General features: G+C 45.8%; 2 protein-coding genes across 4 annotated transcripts in view; both read right to left on the minus strand.

Moving 5' to 3' along the window:
• Positions 1-1,376: 1,376 nt before the first annotated feature.
• On the minus strand, positions 1,377-5,918 carry POU4F1 (POU class 4 homeobox 1). The gene is made up of 2 exons (XM_043892469.1): positions 5,562-5,918; positions 1,377-4,874 (listed from the first exon to the last, which is right to left on the minus strand). The coding sequence occupies exons 1-2, from the start codon at positions 5,682-5,684 to the stop codon at positions 3,735-3,737; spliced, it is 1,263 nt and encodes a 420-aa protein (XP_043748404.1). The 5' UTR covers positions 5,685-5,918; the 3' UTR covers positions 1,377-3,734.
• A 9,265-nt stretch (positions 5,919-15,183) lies between these two features.
• The window catches only part of OBI1 (ORC ubiquitin ligase 1), a 40,050-nt gene continuing 31,733 nt past the window's right edge, over positions 15,184-23,500 (minus strand). For all 3 annotated transcript variants that reach the window (XM_043892096.1, XM_043892095.1, XM_043892097.1), the window contains one exon: positions 15,184-17,936. In XM_043892096.1, the coding sequence (XP_043748031.1) occupies positions 16,421-17,936 (1,516 nt within the window). In that variant the 3' untranslated portion in view covers positions 15,184-16,420. The remainder of the gene's footprint in view (positions 17,937-23,500) is intronic.

The following is a 23,500-nucleotide window of genomic DNA, read 5'->3' on the forward strand; positions in this document are numbered from 1 at the left end:
TTTAAAAGATTCCACTCAACGACTGGTGCAGGAATTCGCTTGAAGTTCTGCTCTTCAGAACCAGAAAACTTTGAAAGGTTAACTACCACTGAGTAGCAAGCCTTAGCACCCTCTCCAGGAGGACATTTGTTTGCTTGTTTGTTTCTTCATGTTAAAGGTATCCTTAGAGTTATTTGACAGTTAAAGGTATCTTAGAATAGTCTTATTATTCCTTGGGACAGTACACAGATTCACTTACCAGATAGCAAGACATTTCTTGTTTTGCACAGTTTCCTACTACATAAAATAGGAAACTCTGCAAAGCCTGTATTTTCATGATCTGTTTTATTAACATAATATTGTCTTCTCTTTATTTGGTAAAGATTTTACTTAATACAGAACAAATGCTTAGGTTCTTATTACATACATTGATCATCATTATATAATACAAATATATTTGCAACATTTCCGTTTGGGGCTGACTTTTAAAAAAAACAGCCTTTGTAAATCTGTTTATTTGTTCATTCCTGGTTTTCCAACAATGAGATCTGGTCACATTTTTCTATAAAATAACATTTTTTAAAAATGCATTTTATTTAAAACTTTGATGACATTTCAAATTAATAACAAATCAATTTTGATGGAAGAGATCTATTTTTAAAAATACCTCTAATGCTTTTTTTTTTTTTAAATTAACTTTAAAATCACAGCTTTTAAAATGTACTCTTCTTTTTTTTTTAACATCAAGCATTTTGTTTCACAGATTTGCCGGTGAAATTAAAAAGATTTGGCTAAAGTGGGATGACTTCAGAAGATATAAGCCTAGCTATTAAGAAACTTGATACATTTGGCATCTGATCTAGTCCCAGGTCACCAATAGGGAATCTCTAATCCCTCCAGAGCAGTAGGTGGCACACTACAGTTCCAAATGAACAGAGGCATTTGACACCATGGCTGGACAGATCAGTGGATGGTTTTTATTTATGTTAACCTCCGGAGAAAAGTTATTTAGTTACAACATCTTCTTAGAAACGTTTTTTTTTTTTTTTTTAGGCTAGAACAATACATGTAAACCTCCAAATGCCTCTGCCCCTGAATCCTGATTCAAATATTTTGAAGGTGCCTGGCTATTACCTTCCACCACTCTGAAGTGAGGGCTGTGCTTGAAGAGATTCTGCAGTTAGAAGAGAGAGAGAAAAAAAAAAAAAAAAAAACTTTGATAAACACAGACAACTAATATAGAATTCATTTTATTCAAGAGCACCGCTTTCACATGAGTTATCTGAAAGTGAATTCTGATTCAGCAGAAAAATACATCATTCTCATCCTTTCCCCTCTTTTTGTGCCCACCCCCCCCCCCCCAACTTAAACATCCTCCCCTTCCCTGTATTTTTGGTTGAATTGAGTCTCATTTGTTGACTGGCTCTACTGGGACTTGGCCCAGTAGAAACACAAAAACGCACCCAAATCATAAAACTGTTCTTCTTTCAGTTATGTTTTATTTGTAAGTGTACTGGGACATATCTCTCTGTTGTATTTTGGTGCACAAAAGTGGTTCTGATAAGGGAGGAGGGAAAGATAATAGAGCAAAGACATAACCAAGGAAAAGGCTCAGCAGACATTGATGGACAGGTAGATCAATCCGTGAGGCATTTCAGGATTAACACTGGCAGTTTGTAACCACTGTGTGAGTGTGTGCGTTCAAGAAAATATTTACAGTAATCTTCCTTTTTTCCTTTTCCTCTAAATACAAGAATATGACAAGAATGTTGTGTTTTCGGTGAAAACAGGCAGTCGACTGTGAAATCACACTATCCACAAAACGGTCTATCAGAAAGCTAGCCCAGTTTAGTGCTCAGTTTCAAATGCATAGAATGTTTGCGCTGCAAACAATGATATACAACATAATTAAATAAATAATGCCTAACCAGAGTGAGATCTAGTTGTGTTTCTTCCTGCACCTTTCAGATCATGCATGGTTTCAGTCTTGTTTCTTTTTTTATCTGTTCTCACTTTTTTAGTTCTTACTAAAGGATGGTAATAAACCATCTCCACCCAATCAAGATCAAGGGTGTCTTGTGCACCAAGCAGGCATTTAACCTAACCACCTTCAATTGTTTTCTCTCTTTTTAATCCATAAGCAGTTCATAAAGTACCTTGATTATTACTATGAAATACTATACATGATTTTCTATTTGGGAGACTGATAGTGCAAATTAAAGTTCTTGCTACCCAACATTTATCCCCAGCAATAAATTACTTTTGGATAGTAATAATAATGAAACAGTTGTTCTGCTTCCCCCCCCTCCCAACATGCAGACCCTTTTGAAATAAATGGAGGGCTTTAAACCTGTCTTTCTCTCATCTGGGATTTTAGCTGATTTTCTCACAGCCAAGTCCTGCTCCAAGTGAAAGCAGAAACTTCTCACTATTTCAATGATTTCCTGTTCTCCAAAAGAGAAGGAAAGGGGACCTAGAAGAGTAAGATGGGTCTTGATCTGTGGAGAAAACGGGTCAGAGTATCTCTCCTACTGTCTGCCACCCCATCAATCTATTTGAATCAATAGAGAGGAAAAAAAACAAACAGTAGTTTAAAATAAGCCACTTAGGAAAATAAATGAAAGGGCAAGCAAGTTCTATGAGTGGAGGGAAAAGCTTATTTTGAAATGGTCTGTTTTCTAGATCTTAGCAATAAGAGCGCATATAGAAAGAGAAAAACCTGGCTTAAACTGTTTTATTTTCCTAAATAAATATTTATTTCAGAGCCTCTAAAATTCTGCTTTTTAGTCAGCTCTCTCCCTAAAGACCCTCACCGACCAATCAGGCCACAGGAGTATATAGGCTGGGTCACTGGAAAACTTGGACTTCACCTAAACAAGCAGCCACTCCCGCCTCCTTCCTTTCAGCTGGGCTCCCACTGCCTTTCTGGCAATGGAGAGGAGTCATCGGAGGAGTCTTATCGAAAAAGAAAAAATAAATCAAAGAGGGTTTGGATGGGGTGTAAGACTAAGAGAGAAAATTAAACACAGTGACAGAACAACTAGCTTTGCTACCCAGAATTTCACCTTCGGGTTCGTCTGGTTTTTTTGGTCTTTGACTCAGTTCATGTGCTTAAGGTTGGGGCGGTGGTAATAATCGTGCGTGGTGCTCTTTTTTCCTCTTCCTTAAGAGTTGTGGGGGGAGGAGGGTGGAATGAAGCTGCAGAATACGGCTCTCTGGAGTTACATTTCTAAAGTATTTTTTTCTTTGCTTTTGTTCTGTTTTGTTTTAGTTTGTCTTTATTTGTCTAGTTTTTGGTGGTTGGTAGGTTTTTTGTACATTGTTCCTTGGTCCCCAGGAGATTCTGATAAGTGTCTCTGGTCAAAAACAGTCCATTTCCCTACCCTTCCCGTCTCCCCCCCGCCCCTCACCCCCAGAACCATCCTGCTCCTCAAACCCCCTTCTCCAGTCTCCTCTTTCCTTCCCCCCACTCCCCCTCCCCCAAATGCTCCCCCTTCACCTCCACCCTACTCTCCCGCTTACACACCGGGCACCCAGTCTTTTAGGCTGGGGAGGGTAAGGACGGGGAGAGCAGAGGGGAGGTGGAGAAGGAGCGCTCGAGGAGGCACTCCTCAAATGCAAGCAGGATAACGGCCGCTCTAAATCCGGGGGAGTGGGGGTGATGGTGGTAAGCAGGCTAGGGGAAGGCCCCCCCTCCCGGCGAAATGCCCCTTCGGCTCCCAGCTCTGCCCCGCCCGGTCCCTCCCATCTCCCCCTCAGTAAGTGGCGGAGAATTTCATCCGCTTCTGCTTCTGTCTCTGGTTGCAAAACCACACCCGCACCACGTTCTTTTTGAGGTCCAGTTTCTCAGCGATGGCGGCGATCTTCTCGGATGAGGGCCGGGGCTGCACGGCGAAGTAGGCCTCGAGGGAGCGCTTCTCGGGCGCGGCGATGGAAGTCCGCTTGCGCTTCTTCTCGCCGCCGTTGAAGAGCTCGGGCTTGTTCATTTTCTCGCGCTGCGCGCCCTCGGCCTCCTCCAACCACGCCTGCAAGATGGGCTTGAGCGCGATCATGTTGTTGTGCGAGAGCGTGAGCGACTCGAACCTGCAGATGGTGCTCTGGCTGAGTGAGCCCACGCCCGGGATCTTGAGGTTGGCCAGCGCCGAGCCCACGTCGGCCTGCGTCACGCCCAGCTTGATGCGCCGCTGCTTGAAGCGCTCGGCGAACGCCTCGAGCTCGCGCGGGTCCGTGTCCGAGTCGCAGATGGACGCCAGGCCCGCCGCGCCCACCACGGCCGCCGCCGCCGACGCCGCCGCCACCTGCCCGGCCGCTGCCGCCGCCGCCGCCGCCGCCGCGCCGTGGTGGGCCGCCGCCGCCACCAGCCCCGGGTGCGGCAGCCCCGACGGCATGTTCATGGCGGCCGCCGCTGCCGGGTGCGACAGGTGGCCCAGGCCGTGCATGTGCGGGTGCGGGTGCGCCGAGCCGCCCAGCAGCCCGCCGCCCGGGCCCCCGCCGCCGCCCCCCGGGCCGCCGCCGCCGCCGCCCCCGGGGCCGCCGCCGCCGCCTCCGGGGCCGCCGCCGCCGCCCCCCGGGCCGCCGCCCCCCGGGCCGTCGTGGGCGCCGCCGCCCGCCGCGCTTGCGCCGCCCGCGCCGGCCATGAGCGCGAGCGAGGGCGACGAGATGTGATCCAGCAGGTCGCCGGGCTCGAGCGCCTGGTGGTGGTGGTGGTGGTGATGGTGGTGCGCGAGCGGCACGGTGGACGTGGACGTGCAGGGCACGCTGTTCATCGTGTGGTACGTGGCGTCCGGCTTGAACGGGTGGCTCTTGCCCTGGGACACGGCGATGTCCACGGCCGCCAGCGCCTCGGCCCGCGCCAACAGCGTTTCGTCTAGGCTGGCGAAGAGGTTGCTCTGCAGCTGCAGGCGACACAAACCAAACCAAAAAACAAAACAAAAAAACAACAACAACACAAAACCAAAAAAAAAAAAAAAGCAAAAACACGGAACAAAACCACACAAGCCGGAAAGCACAGCGAGCCAAAGGCAACACACAAAGCAACCAAAATAATAACAACGGGAGTGGGGATAGTGGAGACCGGGAAAGACAGAATAGGGACACATTGGGGACGAGATAGGGGGTCAGACGAGAAGGGACGGGCGTGTGCGGAGAGGGGGGCAGATGCAGAGGAGAGAGGGACATGGGGACACATTCCGGGGACGGGCGTGAAAGACGAAAAAGGAGGGGGAAAGAAGAAGAAATGAAGATGTAACTCGCAGCCGGGGACCGTGTCACGCACCCGAACACGCACAGAGACCGCCTTTCCAAGGCATGAAATCAACAGAGAAAGTGGAGGGAAGTCGAGAGACCTGGCCCCAGCGCTCCCCACTCCGATCGCCGGCGCCCGACACGGAGGCGGAGGCGACGGGAACCCGACATTAAGCGCCACGGTACAAAGCCTGCCTCGCAGCGGGATTCTTCTAAAAATCCCCGCCCGCGAATCCCCGCACCGGGATCTGTGCACATATCAGTACCCGACATGCAGCGTCTCGGAGACGGGGAGGGGGCGGGCGCGCGGGCCGGGTCCGCGGGCTTGGGGCGCTTACCGGCGGCGTGGGCAGGCAGGCCCGCCGGATGGCCTCGGAGCTGGAGTGCAGCGACGGGTACTTGTGCTCAGGGAGCGTGGGGTGCATGGCAAAGTGAGGCTGCTTGCTGTTCATGGACATCATCTTGACGGTTTAGCATGTAAATCCACAACTCCGAAAGTCCGCGGGAAAGTGCGCACGCCGGCTCCCCCGGCCTCGCTTCGGAGGCTGCAGCCGCGGCGTCTGGCGGCGCGGAGGCGGCGCAAGCGCCGGGGGCCGCTGCTGCTTCTGCCGCCGCCGCTCTCGCCTCGCGCTCCCTTTGACCGCGCAGATCGCCGCGCACCGGCCTCGCGATCCCACTTCTCCGCGAGCTCTAGCCCCGTGCGCCGACGGGATGCACTCCTCTTACACCTGAGCCCCAGTTCTCGCGGCCGGTCCGGGGAGCTCTCGCGAGAGCTCGCGGGCCAGCGGTGCTGACAGGCATCAGCTGTCTCCGTCTGTCTGATGCGCGCTCTCCCTCTCGGCGGCGCCGTGCGTCTGCGCGCGCGCGCGCGCTCGCCGGGCCGCGACCGGCGCGTGGGAGCCGCTCTTATAGTGACCACCAGCTAGGACAGCGCAGGTGATGCACCTGTAGCTACCCGGACATGCGCACTGCACGCCTCACCTTTCCCATCGCGGGTCTGGAGAAGATCAAAAGGGCCAGCTATTGTCTGAGGGTAGGCACCTTTTAGGGGGGAGAAAGACAAGATGCTCGCTGGCCCCTAGATGGTTTCCCTCCCTCCTCCGAGCCCAGACCCAGACTGCTAGCCCTGAATATATGCGCATCACTCGGGCACACCTTCTCTCGGGGACGTCTAACAAGCTGTTATATAATGTATACAACTGAGCATTTGTATGTTAAATTATGCCCGCGCGTTCCTCTGTATACAGTATAAATAACACAGAAATGCAGAAGGTGCTGTCTTTTGCTGCAAGAACCTGTTTCTTTTCATGGTTTATAAATAGGTTCCTGGAGAATAATCGCGGTGACAGACATTTGTTTGAAGCAGTCAGCTGGTATTGATTTCCATATAATTTAATTTCCTCCGCACACTTCGTTGTTGTTGCTGCGACTATAACTGTATCAGGCACCGACAGTGACAGCCACTTAGGAGCCACAAGGAGCGTGTGCGTTCTACCAGGGAACGGCTGTTGAAATGAAATTGTGAATTTCTCTTATTGTTTGTCTGCTTTAACCGTGTACAAACCCACATTTCAAACGAGCTCCGGGTGATCTGAGGCTTCTTGTAATCAAAAGGAAAAATAGTTTACAGGGTGTAGTTGGGATCCTTACCTCGCTTCAGCGTACACACACACACACACACACACACACACACGCACACACACACTCACACACACTTCATGTTGGAAACTCCAGGAAAAGGAAATCGCTTCAGAGAAAAGGGAATAAGATATTGAAGAGAACTTTATTTTCCTTTACATCGTGTTGGACTGTTTGCCTCTTTCTCTATGCATCTATCTATAGATAGATGTATATACACACACTTTTTTTTTCTTCAATAGGAGACAGAATCAAGCCAGTTTATAGAAAAGCATGATTAAAAAATTAATTCAAATCAATTTAAAAGAACCGGACTCAAGCTCTGTTCCAGCCTTTAATTATTTTTATTTTTTTATTATTATGAAATCAAAACGTAAGAGGGATAAATCAATTAGCCAACCTGCTATATGGCTCTTATGTGGCAGACAGATCAAGGGGCTCCCGGGGGAACCCAGTTCAGGTGCCCGAGTCCCCAGGGGCTCAGCGCTTGCCCAGGGTGACAATAACAGCCCAGATGTTATCGCATCTGCGGCGAGAGAGCTGGAGAGTGGCAAGGGGCTGCTTGTGGGAGGCAGAGATCAGATAGATAATCTTTCTGGTCTGTCTCACACCAAGGAGATCTGTATTTCCACCAAAGATTAGATTCATTTCTATAAGCCTAATTTGCGTTCGCGTGGATCTCTGGATAAACGCGAGCGTGTTTAGAGGACCCATTCAGTACTCACATTCCAAAAACAGCCCACAGGCGTCACCAGGGCTTTTTTCCTCTCTTTCTTTTCTTTTCTCGCTACCTTTCTCTCTCCCCCACCCCCTTGCAGCTCGAGAGGGGAGTAAGAAGGATGCTCACTTGCTAGTGTGAGAAGGAACCTTGTTTTCATCCATTACGCTGTCCCCTGGGACTGCTAAATGCAACTTTATCTCTACGGGGAAAGGACGGCGAGCAGGACATCGCTGGAGGGAGCGAGTGAGTCTATGGTACTCGTCGCACCGGGCGTCCAGGCTTAACTTAATCCTTCCTGACACCTAGGGCGGCGGTTCGCGAGGGAGGGGGTGGGTGGCGGAGGGTGGGGTGGAGGAAAGGCCCCGCAGAGGAGGAGCGCCTAGATCCTGTCTCCCCCTCCCCCCAGGGAAACAGTGGCTTTCAGGGACCCCAAAGAATGCAGGGGGGAAACAGAAATTTAAATAGCTACACTACGTGGACTATACGGTTTGGGGCTCCATGGACCTTGCGTTAGGCGGGGGGCGGGGGGGGGGCACCTGAGTCCCCGAAGCCCATCTCAGTTTACCTTCCAATTCTGAGAGGGTACCAACTAACCCACTGGTAAGTCCCTGGCCTGAGGGCAAGAGTTCACCATCTTGTTGAGACTCCTCCTAGTTCACTTGAGTGAACTGGCCCAGTTGGGGGTGGGGAGGGGGGGGCAGATCTTTGCCCAGAGTATCTCACTTTTCTCCAGGGTTGGGTACAATTACCAAGTCCCTACCCACCCCTCCCAGTAATGGATTGGAAGCCCATTTAGAGCACATCTGTGTGTACCCTGGCACTTAGGAAAATGCCCCATAGAACAATACATGTGTGTAAGAAGGAAGAGAAGGCAGATGGGGAGGGGCAGGAGCAAAAGGAAGTTCAGCAAGCCAGGGTCATTGGGGTGGGGGGCGGTGAGGAGGGGGGCCAGAGGGAAGATCACTGAAGTGGTCTCCTCTCTACCTAAAAAGGGATGCAGATTCGAACAGAAGGGCCTGCTGTCCCCAGGTAGAGCTGCGTATCTTGATTCCAGACAGCTCTTTCTCCGAAATCATTTATTTCATCCCTCCCTCATTTACTTTCTACCCTACCTTCCTTCCTCAAATACTTGCTGAGCACCCATCTTGGCCAGGGCAAGACACTGGAGATTAAATGAAGTATAAAAGTCAGGTATCTGCCCTCTGGGCAGTCTATGATAGTGGGGTAGCTACAGGTGAAGGGGTGTTTTTTTGTGGTCCAGGGCAAGACCAAGGTGCAAAAAGAGGGAGTTGGTGGGGGATGATGCTTGGGAAAATTAACCTGCCAGCTCCCTGCCGGGCCTCAGTTCCAGGCTAGAGAGTGGGAGATGGTGGTGGATCTGCAGGCAGTTCCTTGGCTCTTATCAAGCCTTTCCCTAGTGCCCCAGAGCAGTGAAAAGAAAGGGTGGCCAACTGGGGCTGAGTCCACCCATGTCACTGCTTTGTTTTCCAGGTTTGGCGAGTGCAGTGACTGGATGGCCCATGCCTGAACTAGTGATACCCTCATGGGACCAGAGCCCTGGCATAGAATTCTGGGCAGGGTTGTTTCCTCCCCCCCCCCCCCCCTGTTTAATGACCAGCACAGATTCCCTCCTTCCCCATCTCATAGCTTTGCATTTTATCAAGAGGGAGGTAATGAATGCACAGCTATTGATTTCCGAGGAATTTCTGCCCCCAGGGACAGGGAGTCTATCATCTGGATCAGAGACACATTTCTTTCCCTCATTAATTAATTTTCTCCTCCTTCTTTGGCAGGCCCCACTTCACGTTTCCTTTGGCAGCGCCTCTTTCTCCAACTCAGGGAGCAGACGTTGGTCGGTGGGAGTGAACACCGGGGGGAGAGAAGCGGCGCGAGGGAGGGACCAGCCGGGGGTGAATGCCCCCGCCTTTGACCACCCCGCCCGCTCCACAGCTGCCACTCGCGGGGCAGCCTTTCTCTCTCCGGAGGAGCGCGGGGACAACCTGCCCCTACCCACCCCCACCGCCCCACCCCCGCTGGGGTTGAACCCGATTTATTAATCCACATTCAGAGACAGGGATGGGGGTGGGGGCGGTCCTGAGGGATGTCCACTGAAGTGAGTGGAGATTCTGTGTGTATAAGTGGAGGAGGTCGGACCCCACGTTCTTGCCCGAACCCGGGGAGCTGGGCCAACCTGCAAGCCTGGGCGGCCCCAGAGGGAGCTCTGCTCCTCGCAGATCCGGGGCGCCCCGTTTCCTCTGGGCTCCTGCCCAGAAACTCGGCCCATTCACTGTGCAGCCGGCGCCCTGCGCGGGGGAAAGTCGCCAGAGCCGGGAGTTGGCCGGCTTCCGAGGCCTCCTGGGTTGTCTTCAGCGATGAGGCTGAACTGGTCAGCAGGGAAGTAGCAGGCCTAGAATTGGGGGGTGGGGATCGGTCGTTGGAGGAGGGAATGCACTTGGGCGTCAGACCCCCTTCCCCTCCGACACCGTCTGTCCGAAGGGTGGGGAGGAGGAGGGACTCCGGCCGGACTTTCGCTTCCCCTCCGGGCGGCGGTGTGAGCGCCAAGGCTGGGCTGCTCTGACCTTGGGCCTCTCCACCCCTCGCGCATTCCGGCCCAGCCCTCCCGCGGGGTAGGGCTGGGCTCCCGGCCCGCCCGGCCCGTTCTGCCCGCCAGGCCGTCCTGGGCGGGTGCCCAGTCCTGTGCCATCCCCGAGGCCCAGCCCAGCTCAAGGCGCGAGTCCACCGCCAGGCTCTCGTACGTTTCCCGAAGGCCTCTTCCTTCCTTTTCCACCTCCTCTCCCACCCGCACCCTGGCCGCTTGTCCCGCTCGGTCCCAAAAGGCCGTGGGTGAGTTATTGAGGCCAGTGGTGATCAGCTCCTGTAAAGCTCCGAGCTAGGACCCGCGGCGGAGGTTCTCAAGGAAGCCGATGGATAACCCACTGCTTTCATTCATCTGGCCCTTTAATTCAAAGGCAACGTCCGTTGGGAACTTTGCGACCACCCCACTCCCTGATACACTTGCGACCTGGGTGATGAGGCAGTAAAGTTCACATTACTCTTGGCCGTTACATTTGTAGATATCTACATTCGTAGATATATACCTCCACCCTAACCCCTCTGTGGACTTAAACCCACCTACCTTGTGAAAGCCCTAAGGATGATGCATGACCACGGCTCCGTCCTGACAGGGGCCGGCCTCCCCCGCCCGCTAGTTGCCAGAACCAGTTTCGCTGTCCGAGTGACAAGGGTGGGACCGCTAAGCTTGGTCACGGGGCCCCTGGGGTTTAGGTCCCAAAGGAAGCAGAGCTCCCCCGCCCCGGCCCATTCCGAAAAGGGAGATCGCGCTGGTCAGAGAAGGGGCTTCGAGATCTCCTGGTTAATTAAGAACAGCAACAAACCCATCAACTCTACAGCAGACACCCGCTTCCCTGACCCCACGCGACGAGATGGAAGTTGTGTCGCCTTCCTGTCCCCGGAGAGCCGCCGGCGCAGCGCTCCTACCCGAACGCGCGCTCGCGCGAGCTAAAAGATACCAGAGGACCCCCCAGCCCCCAGCGAGTGCGGTTCCGGGGACGGAGAGACGAGCGCCCATCGCACTCCGCAGGCTAGGCTCTGCCTGCGGGAGCGGGATCCCCAGGAGGGTCCCAACGCCGCGGAGCAGAGCGCTAAGCCGAGTGCTCTCGCCGAGGTGCGGAGCTGGGTCCTGCCGCCCGGCTCCAACGCTCGCCCGCGCCGTCGTCAGCCGCCCCTCCTCCCCGCCGCCTGCACAAATCAAAGCCCCTTGCGAGGGACTGGGAAATAGTTGCCTTGTCATGTAACACATTGCCCTGATTTATTATAAAATTTTAACGAAATCATGCATATTTTAACAGCCTTTAATCACTGCATGAAAATTTAATTCATGGACTGTAGCGCGTTTAAATAAATGAAGTGTTAATTCATTAGGATTAATTAATTTGTTAAAGGATTGTGTGCAAGGTTAAGGTGGAAAGAAAACTCTTTGTTGGTTTCGCGTCTTAATCGCCAGGTTTCGCGAGTAGTAATAAAATGAAAGGAATCCTCAGCCCGGGTCCCTTCTTTGGGTGGAGCCTGAACGGGAGCCTCTGAGAGCGCCCTCAAGAGCGCGGGAAACTCGAGCTGGAGGGGCGCGGGCAGGTCTGTTGTCCCGGGAGCGTTGGGGAGGTGGGGGAGCGTCACTGGCTTCGAGAATCCGGGAAGGAGGGGTTCGCCGGAACCAGAGGAAAGCAAGCGGGATCGCAGCCCAGACTAACGGGCCAGACCTCACCTCCCCGCCCCCAGCACAAAGATGACCCGGTGAGTGAAGCGAGGTCGCGCCTTCTGGCCCTCGGAGCGCCAAGCCTCGGCTTAATGGACAGATGATGGCCCAGTCCTGCCACCTCCTGAGGCTTCCAGCGCCCAGGGAGTCACAGTCTCGCCGGCAGGCCGCCGGTTCTGGCGGCGAGGGCGAGCCTGGAGTCTCAGGGGACGCTCAGAGAGAGGAGGCGGACCAAAGCCAAACTTGACAGTGCAGGCTGAAGCAATCGGGAAGCCTTTGTCCATCAGGAGCCCTATTAGGGTTCCTTCAGCACCTCTTCTGAGACGTCTGAGAAATAGGCGCCCACTTGCAGGATAGCGGATACACACGCAGAAGTAGATGTTCTCTTCTGCATCAAGCTCTTATCCATCCTTAAAGACCCAATACAAGTAGCACTTCGGAAGCCATCAGCTTTCCTCTCTGCTCCAGGCTATCCCCGGTGCAGACACTTTTGTACTCACCAATTTTATAGAAGAATTAAAGTGGGCCAGACCTAGGTCCTCCTTGGTATATGTCTATGTGAAATCCTTGCCCTAGGGTATGGGATCTTTACATCCTCAAATTATGTGTCACACTAGGCGCACACTTCTACACACTTGGTTAATCCAACTAACATTAGAGAGGATCGACTCCCTGTTAAGACAAATCAGACCTAGGAATGTACCTAGTTTCAAGAAGTGGAGCTTCAATCAAAGGTATTCTAGACTGCCTGTCACAGCAGACTGAACATCAACCAAGCCTAAGCTTCAGATGGGTTCTTAAAAGAAAACTGCAACTTAATAGATGCTTCCTCTCTGAGTGGGGTTCCGAGAATTAGGCAATAAATGTTCACTATGCACTCTGAGATCATTGCTTAAAAGGTTTTCTCTCTGCCAAGTATTATTAAAAGGATCGAGTTACATCATGATAGGCAAAGACTGTGGTAGGACTCCCTAGAATAGGAACAGAGACCTTCTTATGAGGCTTCAGGAAACCCTTCTAATCTAATAGGCCAAACTCCATGAAATGAAACTGTTCTCTACAAATATCATCCACAGGTACAAAAATGAGGAAGGGAAATTCTAATGCATGAATTACACTTTGAATAACTGAATACCATTCAAGTATATAGAAACAAGTTCCTGAAACATCGTAAGAATCAAGACCAAAGTTCTTCCCTTGTTCAGTGGTACCTTTAGAGGTTTCAAACCAGTGTAAATATGAGTTTATAAGAAAACACAGCAGATTTGATATTAAGGGACTATATATCTTACTGTCTGCCGTTTTAAGTTTCAGTTGATCCATTAAAACAGGAAAAAGACATGCAATTTTGAATGAGATGGAGATTTTAAACATTAAAACACTAAAGGTCATGTCAAAAAAATAACTAGCATCTTGCCACATTCGCTTAGCTATAGCATTTTAAAGAGATGAGCAGTCAAAAGGTACTGTTTTTATAAAGACATGAAGTGATGTCTTTTCCCTTTATCACTTGCACATCTTTTTCAAATATAGCCTTAGTGCTATTTTGAAATTCATCTAAATGTCAGAGTTAATGTGAATCTTTATAAACTTAAAAGTGGCACACACACAATTCCCATCCCTGAGCTTCCATTTAGGAGCAGCCTTAGATCCAGGGCACGGGCAGGAGTTAAATGCTACTTGAAAAGAAACATGCTAATACTTCCAAAATACTACTTAAAAAAAAAATCCTTGGAAATTTCAAATCCATTCACCCTTTGGCCTGCAAATGTGAGCTCCCATGCATCTGATGCTTGAGGGATGAATGCTACAATCTCTGGAGTCTGAGGCCCAGCTCCAGGACAGGGTTCTAAGCCCATTCTAGCTGTGTGATCACTAATTCTCAATTCACTGATTGGTAAACTGGAGAAAATTCTTGGCTCACAGAGTTTGAAAAGATTACACAATACAGAGGCTAGCAGAGTACCTGGTATCAATAAAAGGTAGCTTTTGTTTTGAGTGTGTATATACAATAGATACTTTAAAAGGGACTGGGCCTCCCTTGTGCCTCAGTGGTACAGAATCCGCTTGTCAATGCGGGAGACTCGGGTTCAATCTGTGGGTCAGGAAGTTCCCCTGGAGAAGAAATGGCTACCCACTCCCATATTCTTGCCTGAAAAATCCCATGGACAGAGGAACCTGGTGGGCTACAGTCCATGGGGTCGTAAAAGAGTTGGACATGCCTAAGCAACTAAACAATAAAATGAGACTACCATATCTGTCATGATATTTGAGATTATGGTAAAGAGGTTAGGAGTACAGATGTGAAGGATCATTAAAATCAAATCCTGCACAGATTATTTCCTTTAATTGAGTAATGTCAGGTTATTTTAATATGATACATGAGATAGTGTTTTGGAGAGGATGAAGCAGTGTTTCTGAAGCAGCTGGGAAATACTCCAGCCCAAGAGAGACACCCTCACCCCCATTAGGCATTAGTCAATCAGGCTACACACTCTGCATTTCCATGACACAGTGTCAGTTTGTATTGAAAACTAACACACTCATGGTGAAAAAAAAATTACAGACAGAATTAGAGTGAGGTTTACCCCCAAGTTTACTCTATTCAGAAAGATTTTAGATTTCTACATTTAATAGAACTTCAAATGCATATCCAATTGTCAAAGATATTTAAATGGCAGTATCTATGAAAGTTTATCCACTAACTCAAAGATTATCAGAAAGACAAAGTCATGCACAAATACTTATTGGAAAAAATATGATAGAACAAAAACTACTTTACATTAAGCTTTTTGTTGGGGCGGCGGGGGGTGGGGGAGATTCTTATTACTTCTAAAAGCAGAGGTCATGATTTTTCAACTCATAAAAGTGATTTTTTATACTTCTATGGTTTCACTGAATCTTGAGTCAATTATAAGAAAGGTCAGCCAATTTCTCTGTAAAAGGCCAAATAGTAAATATTTTAGGCTTTGTGGGCCATATGGTCTCTGCTGCAACTATTCAGCTCTGCTCTACCAGTGCTAAAGCAGTCCTATCAGATAAAATGGAAAACGTGTAGCTGTGTTCTAACAAGACTTTGTCTAGAAATATTGAGATTTAAACCTCATATCATTTTCCTGTGTTATGAAATATTCTTTGGATTTTTAAAAACCATTAAAAATGTATAAAACATTTTTGGTTTACAGGCCTTTCACAAAAACAGGCATAGGCCAGAATTGGGACCACTGGCCACAGTTTGCCAACCCCTGTATAATAAGAGAAATACAATAAAAAATGCTAAGTTGTACTGGTCTTTGTAGGCTAATTCAACATGGGACAACATCAAGGATTACAGTGTTTATGACATCCTTTATTCAGTTCACATAGAAAAGCATGCAGTATTAATGTAAAACAGTACAGTATCAATGTAAAATGTTCAGTGCACATTAGATAAACAAGTCATTAACATACAAACCATTTTTAAAGGCCTATACGGGCATACCAAACATGTTTAGAATATACTTTTTAAGAACCTAAATTAAAAATTGTGCTTAGCTCACCTATTTTCACCCTCCTCTCAACACTCTTCATGAAAAACAATCTTTTTTTTTGTCCTACATAAAAGATAATCTTTTAGCCAACTGAAACTTCTTTTTCTTAAGTAAGTAAAACAGTGCAAGCAAGACCACTACCATGCATACTGAGTTTCCATAAAGAACAGTAACATGCAAACAAGGACTTTACCACTCCAAAGAAAGCTCCCCTGGGACATAAGTGGATCAAGAACTTGGCAATGAATGCTTTTGCACCTGTCTATCTGAAATAATGAAAAGCTACCATGTTTAATCTTCTCCAAACCCAACTGTTCCCTGCCTTCTTGCTAAAGTAGGCAAATTTCTGACTTTTAACACACACAAAAAGATAAAAGAATGAAAGCTACCGGACAAAAAACAAATATTTTCATACAGAAGATGTATTCTCTCTTACCAGCAACACATTTTCACAAAAACTGGACAAAACACACTGTTAAAAATGCAAACATATATGTAAAATCTAAAAAAAGAGCCAATGAATATTGGACTAAGGTTTGAGTGCTGTTTCTCCATCGTGGCCTTGAATAAAAGTTAAGACTATCACTAAACATAAATAAAAAGGGGCAGGAAAAGTAATTTCCACCCTAGGAAGCTTTAAAGAAAAGTGTCTTAGGAACAGTATATAGACTGCACCAAAGCTTTTATTTAAGAAATCCAAATTCTGAAGATAACTGAGGCTTACTAATAGGTCATTGTATCCGAATAGATAAATCAAGATTCAAGAAAACAAAATATACCCAAACCAGACACAAAAGGAACCCTCTCCCTAACTTCTCTGGTCAAAAAAGGTCCCTAAATGAAAATGAAAAGACTAAACTCTTCAAAATGAACAAAAGTATCCAGGGTACAGGCTAATTCACCATTCTGACTTGACACCTGACTAAAGATTATCAATTCAAAATTGTACAGAGCTTTCATGAGGGGAAAAAAAAGTAACTTTAAAACCTTATATTCCTCTCAGGACAAAAACATAAATGACATCTTTCTAATTTGTCAACTTTTAGTTGCTTTTGATGGGCTGGCATTGGAAAGGCTGCTCTGGATTTTTCTTTTTGCTGATTGATTCACATTTTTATTCCTCTTTTCAGGCACAAAGGAAGTAGACCAAGGAGACTGAAGGTGGTTATGAAGACCAGGCATCTCTGAGGACATCTTAAACAAAGATGAACCAAACCTTTGATCCTCAAATAGCCGGTTTGTACTGCTTAACAAAACACCCTGGGAAAACTCAGTCTGAAACAAACAACTTGGTGGTTTGATTTCATTGGTTCCTGGGTTTGAACTGGAATGGAGTGAAAAATCTTCATTCATTTCTTGGTCAGATGGAGAGAGGAGAAAAAAAGAATTGGGTTTCCATTCATTTCCATTTTCTAACTGATCAGTAGTTAGAGAACCTTTAGAAAGGTTTGGTTTAGTTCTTTCTTCCAACTTATCTGTTTCCTCAAGGAATTCAGTGCACTGAGATGACTTTGATAACCCATCCAAGTCCAGCGACTTAAAACCGTTACTACAGGGGCTCTTGCTATTGTCTGACTCTGACATCATTGAATCCAGCTCCGAGATTTTGTCAAGGTAAGCTGCATCCATTGATGCTTCACTGGATGTTCTTGTCCGATTCATTTCAAAAGAGCGGAGAGAATTCAACCTCTTGGATAAACATGAACCTGGTTTCTCACTCAATTTTGAAGAAATTTCTCCAACACAATTTGCTATTGTGTTCTCCTCTGAGCTTTCAAAGTCCAAGCTGGGGGCATAGCTTGTGGAACAACAATCCCAAAACCCTGTCTTTGGGGAAGTGAAACACTCTGATTTCTTTTCACTCTCACTTCTATCATCTTCTGAAGAATCTTTATTACACACATTCGGAGAATCACAGAAATCATCAAACATCAATTTTCTGAGATGGTTTGACTGCTTTTTAGACCCTCCTGCTTTGACCACAGAGCTCTCTCTATTATCTGGCGTATTAAGCTGAAGACAACTAAGGGATAAAGGAGTACAGGAGGCTGGAAGATCATAGAGTTCTTCATCTTTGTAGGGCACACAATCACTTGACTTATTTCCCCATTCTCTTTCCAGATAGGTATCCATACTTGTGTCTGTCACAGTGAGCATTGTTTCCACTCGCTTCTGATACAGGTCTTGGTTCTTAGAACAGTTTGCTTCTGTTTTGCTGCTGCCTTCCTGCCTGGCAGAACTGCTGGAAGGTTTTGCCAGATGAGAACTGGAGGGGGCTGAGCCAAGCTGCTTCCTGGCACTATCACCTTGGTTCTTGGATGCCACATCCTCCTCAGTGCCTTTGTTCCCCTTGCCGTCTGTAGAAAGTGCTCTCTGACAAATGGCATTCATTGCTTCCTTCTCGTCACTTGAATTCTTCAGCTGTGTAATTTGAGACTCCAGTTCCTCTATATATTTATCACTTCGTTCCAGTGCTTTCTTGAGACGATTGGTTTCACGTTCATACTGCTCTACTTTGGACTGCAGAGCAGCCACTGTAAACCTTCCAAACCTGCAAGGAATGGGAGGATAGTTAACCTCACAGTTTAAGCTTTCTTCTTTCTAAAGTTTAAGAGTGCAAACTGTGTCCACCTGTCCTAACTTCATGTAACAGTGACATTTCAGACTGCTCAATGAACAGGATAAGAGCAAGGACAGATGTAGTATCTTCAAAAGAGGGTTTCCCCATTTATGTAATTACAAGCATATGATAATAACAGGAAACACCTAACAGGATACTTCTGTGGTCAAATCACGCTAGTTCTGACAGTGAGGCAGAAACTTGCTGATGATTTCCCTCCCCAAGAGCTGGCGCTATCAATTCAGCTCATATATGCATGAAGAGTTATACCCTAAAACAATGGCAAAGATTTATGATAACATTTGAACAGTGGTCCACATCTTGAAATATTTACATTCAATCATTTTCCTATTGTACAGCAGTGTTTTACAATACATTTCTTATACAATGTCACCTTGTCAAACATAAAATGCCAATTTGAAATTCAGAAATCTTAGCAGTTCCAGCAGGGAGTGGCTTTAAATACTTATGTGGACCCTTTCAATTACAGCTACCCTTGATCTGAAGTTTTTACTTGGCCTTTCTGAGTACTGGGCTTTAACTCATTTCAGGTCTACTTATTTTTGGCATTTTACAACCGTGTGGGACATCAATCTCATTTCTTCCAACTTTGAGATACAAAGCCAGTGCTTGAGGTTCCAATGTAATACACATAAAAACATTTTCAGATTTTCTGAAAAGTATGAGAAAAAGAACACAACAATAATTCACTCCCCTCACTTGGGATTATCTTGTGTTCACTATTCCCTTAAGAATGGGTACTGGGTTTGGCTCAGAAAGCAGTTTTTGAGCACCTAGTATGGCTGCTGGTATATTTGGAGCTGATGATAAAATGATTGGTAGGACTGTCCAGCTCCAAGGGATGTAAAATATCTACCTGAAATTCTATCTGATCTGACCACCAAGGAAAATTCCATCTTTCAGGAAACTGCTTCATAGGAGTCAATAAGCATGGGTTTTATATTCTAATCCCATGAAAAATAACTTCTCTCCACAAAAGTATTTTAAAAGGCTTTTTATTAGTCATCTTTTCAATGACTTAAATAGAGATCCATCTTGAAGAATTCAGGGATTGTCTGTTTGGAGCAAGGTACTTAAGAAAAGGTGATTTTTAAAAATTGTTTTAATCTATGGGTTTATATTTCTCTTTTTTTCCCTAATTACAAAAATAATTAAAATTAATAAAATGTACTAAGTATTAAAAAAAAAAAAAAAAGGAGAGGGAGTCAACAGTAACTGTACCTCTTTGAGTCAACCACTGTAAGTTCTATGACTCCCACTCAACACCCATCACCTCCTCCTAAACTAAAGCCCAATTCACTCCCCAACTCTCCCCTAACATGATTCCTGCTCTTGTCACTAAGGGATAAGAATAAGGGCAAAGGTAAATATAGACTCATAAAATCTCAGGATTAGAAAGGACCTTAAAAGACAGGTTGCTGAATATTCATCTATTCCCTGCAATTAACTGAACTCCAAAAAAGAGCATATTCCCTTCAAGTTCTAAAAATCAAGCAGGCACCATGAGTATAACAAAAATAAAAGCAACTACAATAACTAGCCTCCTTGTTTTAAAGATAAAGTTTACAATTACGAGTACTTGGTTAAATCAATGATGGCTGGTTTTCCTTTTTCGCCAAAGAAAAATAATTTTGGTTTGTAAAGGTGGTATTTGACAGAGCAGCAGTTTCTGCAAGAGAATTTTAAAAGGTAGATAAAGATCTTTAAGTTCATTCAGCAAAAATATATGTGGGGTTTGGGGACTTCCCTGGTTGTCCAGTGGTTAAGACTGTACTTTCAATGCAGGAGGTGTGGGTTCAATCCCTGGTCAGGGTCCAAAGACCCTGCACAGCTTAGTCAAATCAAAGAGTTAAACACAAAACAAAACTGTGAGTTCCTGACTTTAACTACTCTGGCATAATCAAACCCACATATTTTTTAACAGATAAAATGTGTAGCATGTTTAGTTAATGCAAACTGCAAAAGTGACAGCTTTAAATTTGCTTACCAAGATAAAACTTTTTTATTTCTGCAATTTTTATAATAAAACTATCCTCAGATGAAATATCAATAACCTCAGATATGCAGAAGACACCACACTTACAGCAGAAAGTGAAGAACTAAAGAACCTCTTGATGAGAGTGAAATAGGAGAGTAAAAAAGTTGGCTTAAAACTCAACATTCAGAAAACTAAGATCATGGCATCCAGTCCCATCACTTCATGGCAAACAGACAGGGAAACAATGGAAGCAGTGACAGACTTTATTTTGGGGGGCTCCCAAATCACTGCAGTCATGAAATTAAAAGACGCTTACTCCTTGGAAGCAAAGTTATGCCCAACCTAGACAGCATATTAAAAAGCAGAGACATAACTTTGCTAACAAAGGTCCATCTAGTCAAAGCTATGGTTTTTCCAGTAGTCATGTATGGATGTGAGAGTTGGACTATAAAGAAAGCTGAGTGCCGAAGAATTAATGCTTTTGGCCTGTGGTGATGGAGAAGACTCTTCAAAGTCCCTTGGACAGCAAGGAGATCCAACCAGTCCATCCTAAAGGAAATTAGTCCTGAATATTCATTGGAAGGACTGAAGCTGAAGCTCCAATACTTTGGCCACCTGATGCAAAGAACTGACTCATTTGAAAAGACTTTGATGCTGGGAAAAATTGAAAGTGGGAGAAGAAGGGGATGACAGAGGATGAGATGGTTGGATGGCATCACTGACTCAATGGACGTGAGTTTGAGGAAGCTCCGGGAGTTGGTGATGGACAGGGAAGCCTGACATGCTGTGGGCCATGGGGTCACATTGGACACATCTGAGCAACTGAACTGAACTGATCCTCAGATGAGGAAAAAAAATCAAATCAAATCAAAATTATTTGATTTTAAATCATTATTTGATTTAAAATCAAATAATGTTACTAGATATTAAGTCAGCTATTCCCATAGGATGTCCCTGGGGACTCAGTAGTGACAAACAAGGAATGTTTCCCAAAATATTAGCAGCTTCTTATTCTAGGTTTTAGCCTGAAATTCAGATATAATGTCATTTTATGATGCTATATTTGATGATGCCCCTCATTTTTTATTATTATGTTTTTTTTTAAAGTTAGTTAACAAATGTTCTGAGTTGAAGTCAAAATGATTGCCTAAGTGTAATTTTTGTATTACTTTGGAGAGAAGGCCAAAGTGGCATGAGAACTAACAACAGAGGCCAACAACAAAGCACATCTGAGAGGGACAAGCAAGGGGGAGTCACTGATGGAGCTGCTGTTTTCTAAAAGGTCACTGCCCTCAATTCTCCGAAGTTCTACTTCAGTACTTCATAATACTTTGAATAGCACCTTTTTACCATGCTACTAAGGACCCTGGTCTGGTGGGCAAACCAAAAGATATATATAGTGAAAGTCAATGAATTGATCAACTAAATTAATTGAATCATGTAGTTTATCTGTTTTCTGTCTCTTTCTCATTAGAACATAAGCTCCAGGAAAGCAGGAATCATGGTTAGCTCCCTACAACAATCCTTAGTACACAGTAGTTTCTCATTAAATATTTCTTGAATAAATGTTATTTTCTTACTTTAAGATACATCAATGCTTTACATTAAGACAGAGCCAACACCATAGGATAATCCAAAGGTCCTTGGGCCTCTTTTACATGTATTGTGAGTCACTATATTAGTAAACTAAACGTTCCATATGTCTGACTGTTTATTTCCTTTTTGTCACTGACACCAAGGAAAGCAACAGAGAATGAGACACACAGTGGAGCTCCTCTTCTTATACAGGCGTGCTGCTCTACACTCCACTGAAAGTAACTTTCCACTTTCACCTTAGGAAGAGAATGAAAACGCATGAGACTTCTGACATATTTTTGGCTTACCCTAGATACTGATATTAAATTTGGCAAAAGACACTTTACTTGCCCATACAGAAATAGCAATTAGAGATGCATAACTGATGCCATACTTCCATGGAAGAAAACAATGAGGATAAGAGCTTATTTACCTTGGGTTTTAATACTTCCTTATTCTCTAATTCCAGATATTTCCAGAGTATACAGCATTAAATGAATCAATACCAAGGCAAGCTAGAGGGATTTCTAAAATCATATATCATACTTCCTTTTCCTGAGCAAATTTCAAAATGGAGTATTTTTATAAACATTCCATTAGAGACCAAAGGCTTTGATTTTCAAAGCGGCAGTGACGGCCAAAGGCTTCATTATGTCAGAGAAAACAGAAAGCAGTTTGAGAGCTGCATCTGATATCAGAAGTATGTTTTGCTAGAATCTAAGAAGTTTAAGGGGTTTTTTCTCTTGCAGTGTTAACTGATGTACACATTCTGGCTGAGGGCTCTCCTGTTCAAAAAACGACATAGGTACAAGAGCGTTCCTGTCCCTACTGGAAGTAAGAGAAATGAAAAGTCCTACTGGTTTGACCTCTGAGGTATTATAACTAGAATAAGGGCATCTCTAATAATGAAAAAGTCCCAAGACCACATTTTCTCATAGCTTATCACACAAGAGGAAAAGAATGTGTTTGACGGGGTGAGAAGAAGTAAATGTGGTAAAAGAATAAATGCCAGAACCAGGTGTGAAAAGAATGAACCTCTAGAGCTCTGCAGCCATTAATGAGCTGTGAAACTTGAGTGACTGACTTTGCCTCTCTAGTTCTCAATGGCAGCCCGAACAAAACGGATTAATGCAGCAAGCCCAGTAGGTTGCCAAGACCACTAAATTTCAGAGACATCTTCTTGAGGAACAAGAGGGCTCTGGGGAAGTGAGCCCCTCTACTTCATGTACCTTTGATTTTATATCTTTGCCTAACTTGGCACCTGAGCTAAGAGTGAAACAAAGTAAAAGTAATCTTTGGATCTGGGCCAGCGTTTGTGATCCAGCCTATCTGTGACCAATCAGGTCATTTCTCTCCAAGTTTGAAAGTGACTGTGCACGCATTACCCACTTCACACACAGACAATAAAACACAGAGTTGTGCTGTGACATGACATTTTTACAGAAATGGAAACTCAAAACTGGCCAACAAAGATGAGATGTAGCAAAGAAATCATAAAGTGATTAATGTTACTAGTCAGTCAGTTGAGTTGCTCAGTTGTGTCCGACTCTTTGCGACCCCTTTGCGACAGGACTGCAGCACACCAGGCTTCCCTGTCCATCACCAACTCCTGGAACTTGCTCAAACTCATGTCCATTGAGTTGGTGATGCTAGTAGTAAAGTTAGAATCAAACGGAAATATAGAGAATAGCTGACCGTAGGAATGCTGAAACTGTTGCTATTTAAGAAAACCTAGGGAAGCCAGAGGAACTGGAAAAGGCGAATTTACGCAAACTTAGGAATATGACAATTTGTTGAAGTGTAAGAAAAACTGCTGCCTTTATTATCACAAGCTATATGATAAGAAGGCAAGCACAATTCAATTATCCATAAGTTTTCAATAAAGAAATGACATTCCAATTCTCAGTGCTTCTAATGTACT

Source organism: Cervus elaphus, chromosome 30 (genome assembly GCF_910594005.1).
Source record: "Cervus elaphus chromosome 30, mCerEla1.1, whole genome shotgun sequence".
NCBI classification, from domain to species: domain Eukaryota; kingdom Metazoa; phylum Chordata; class Mammalia; order Artiodactyla; family Cervidae; genus Cervus; species Cervus elaphus.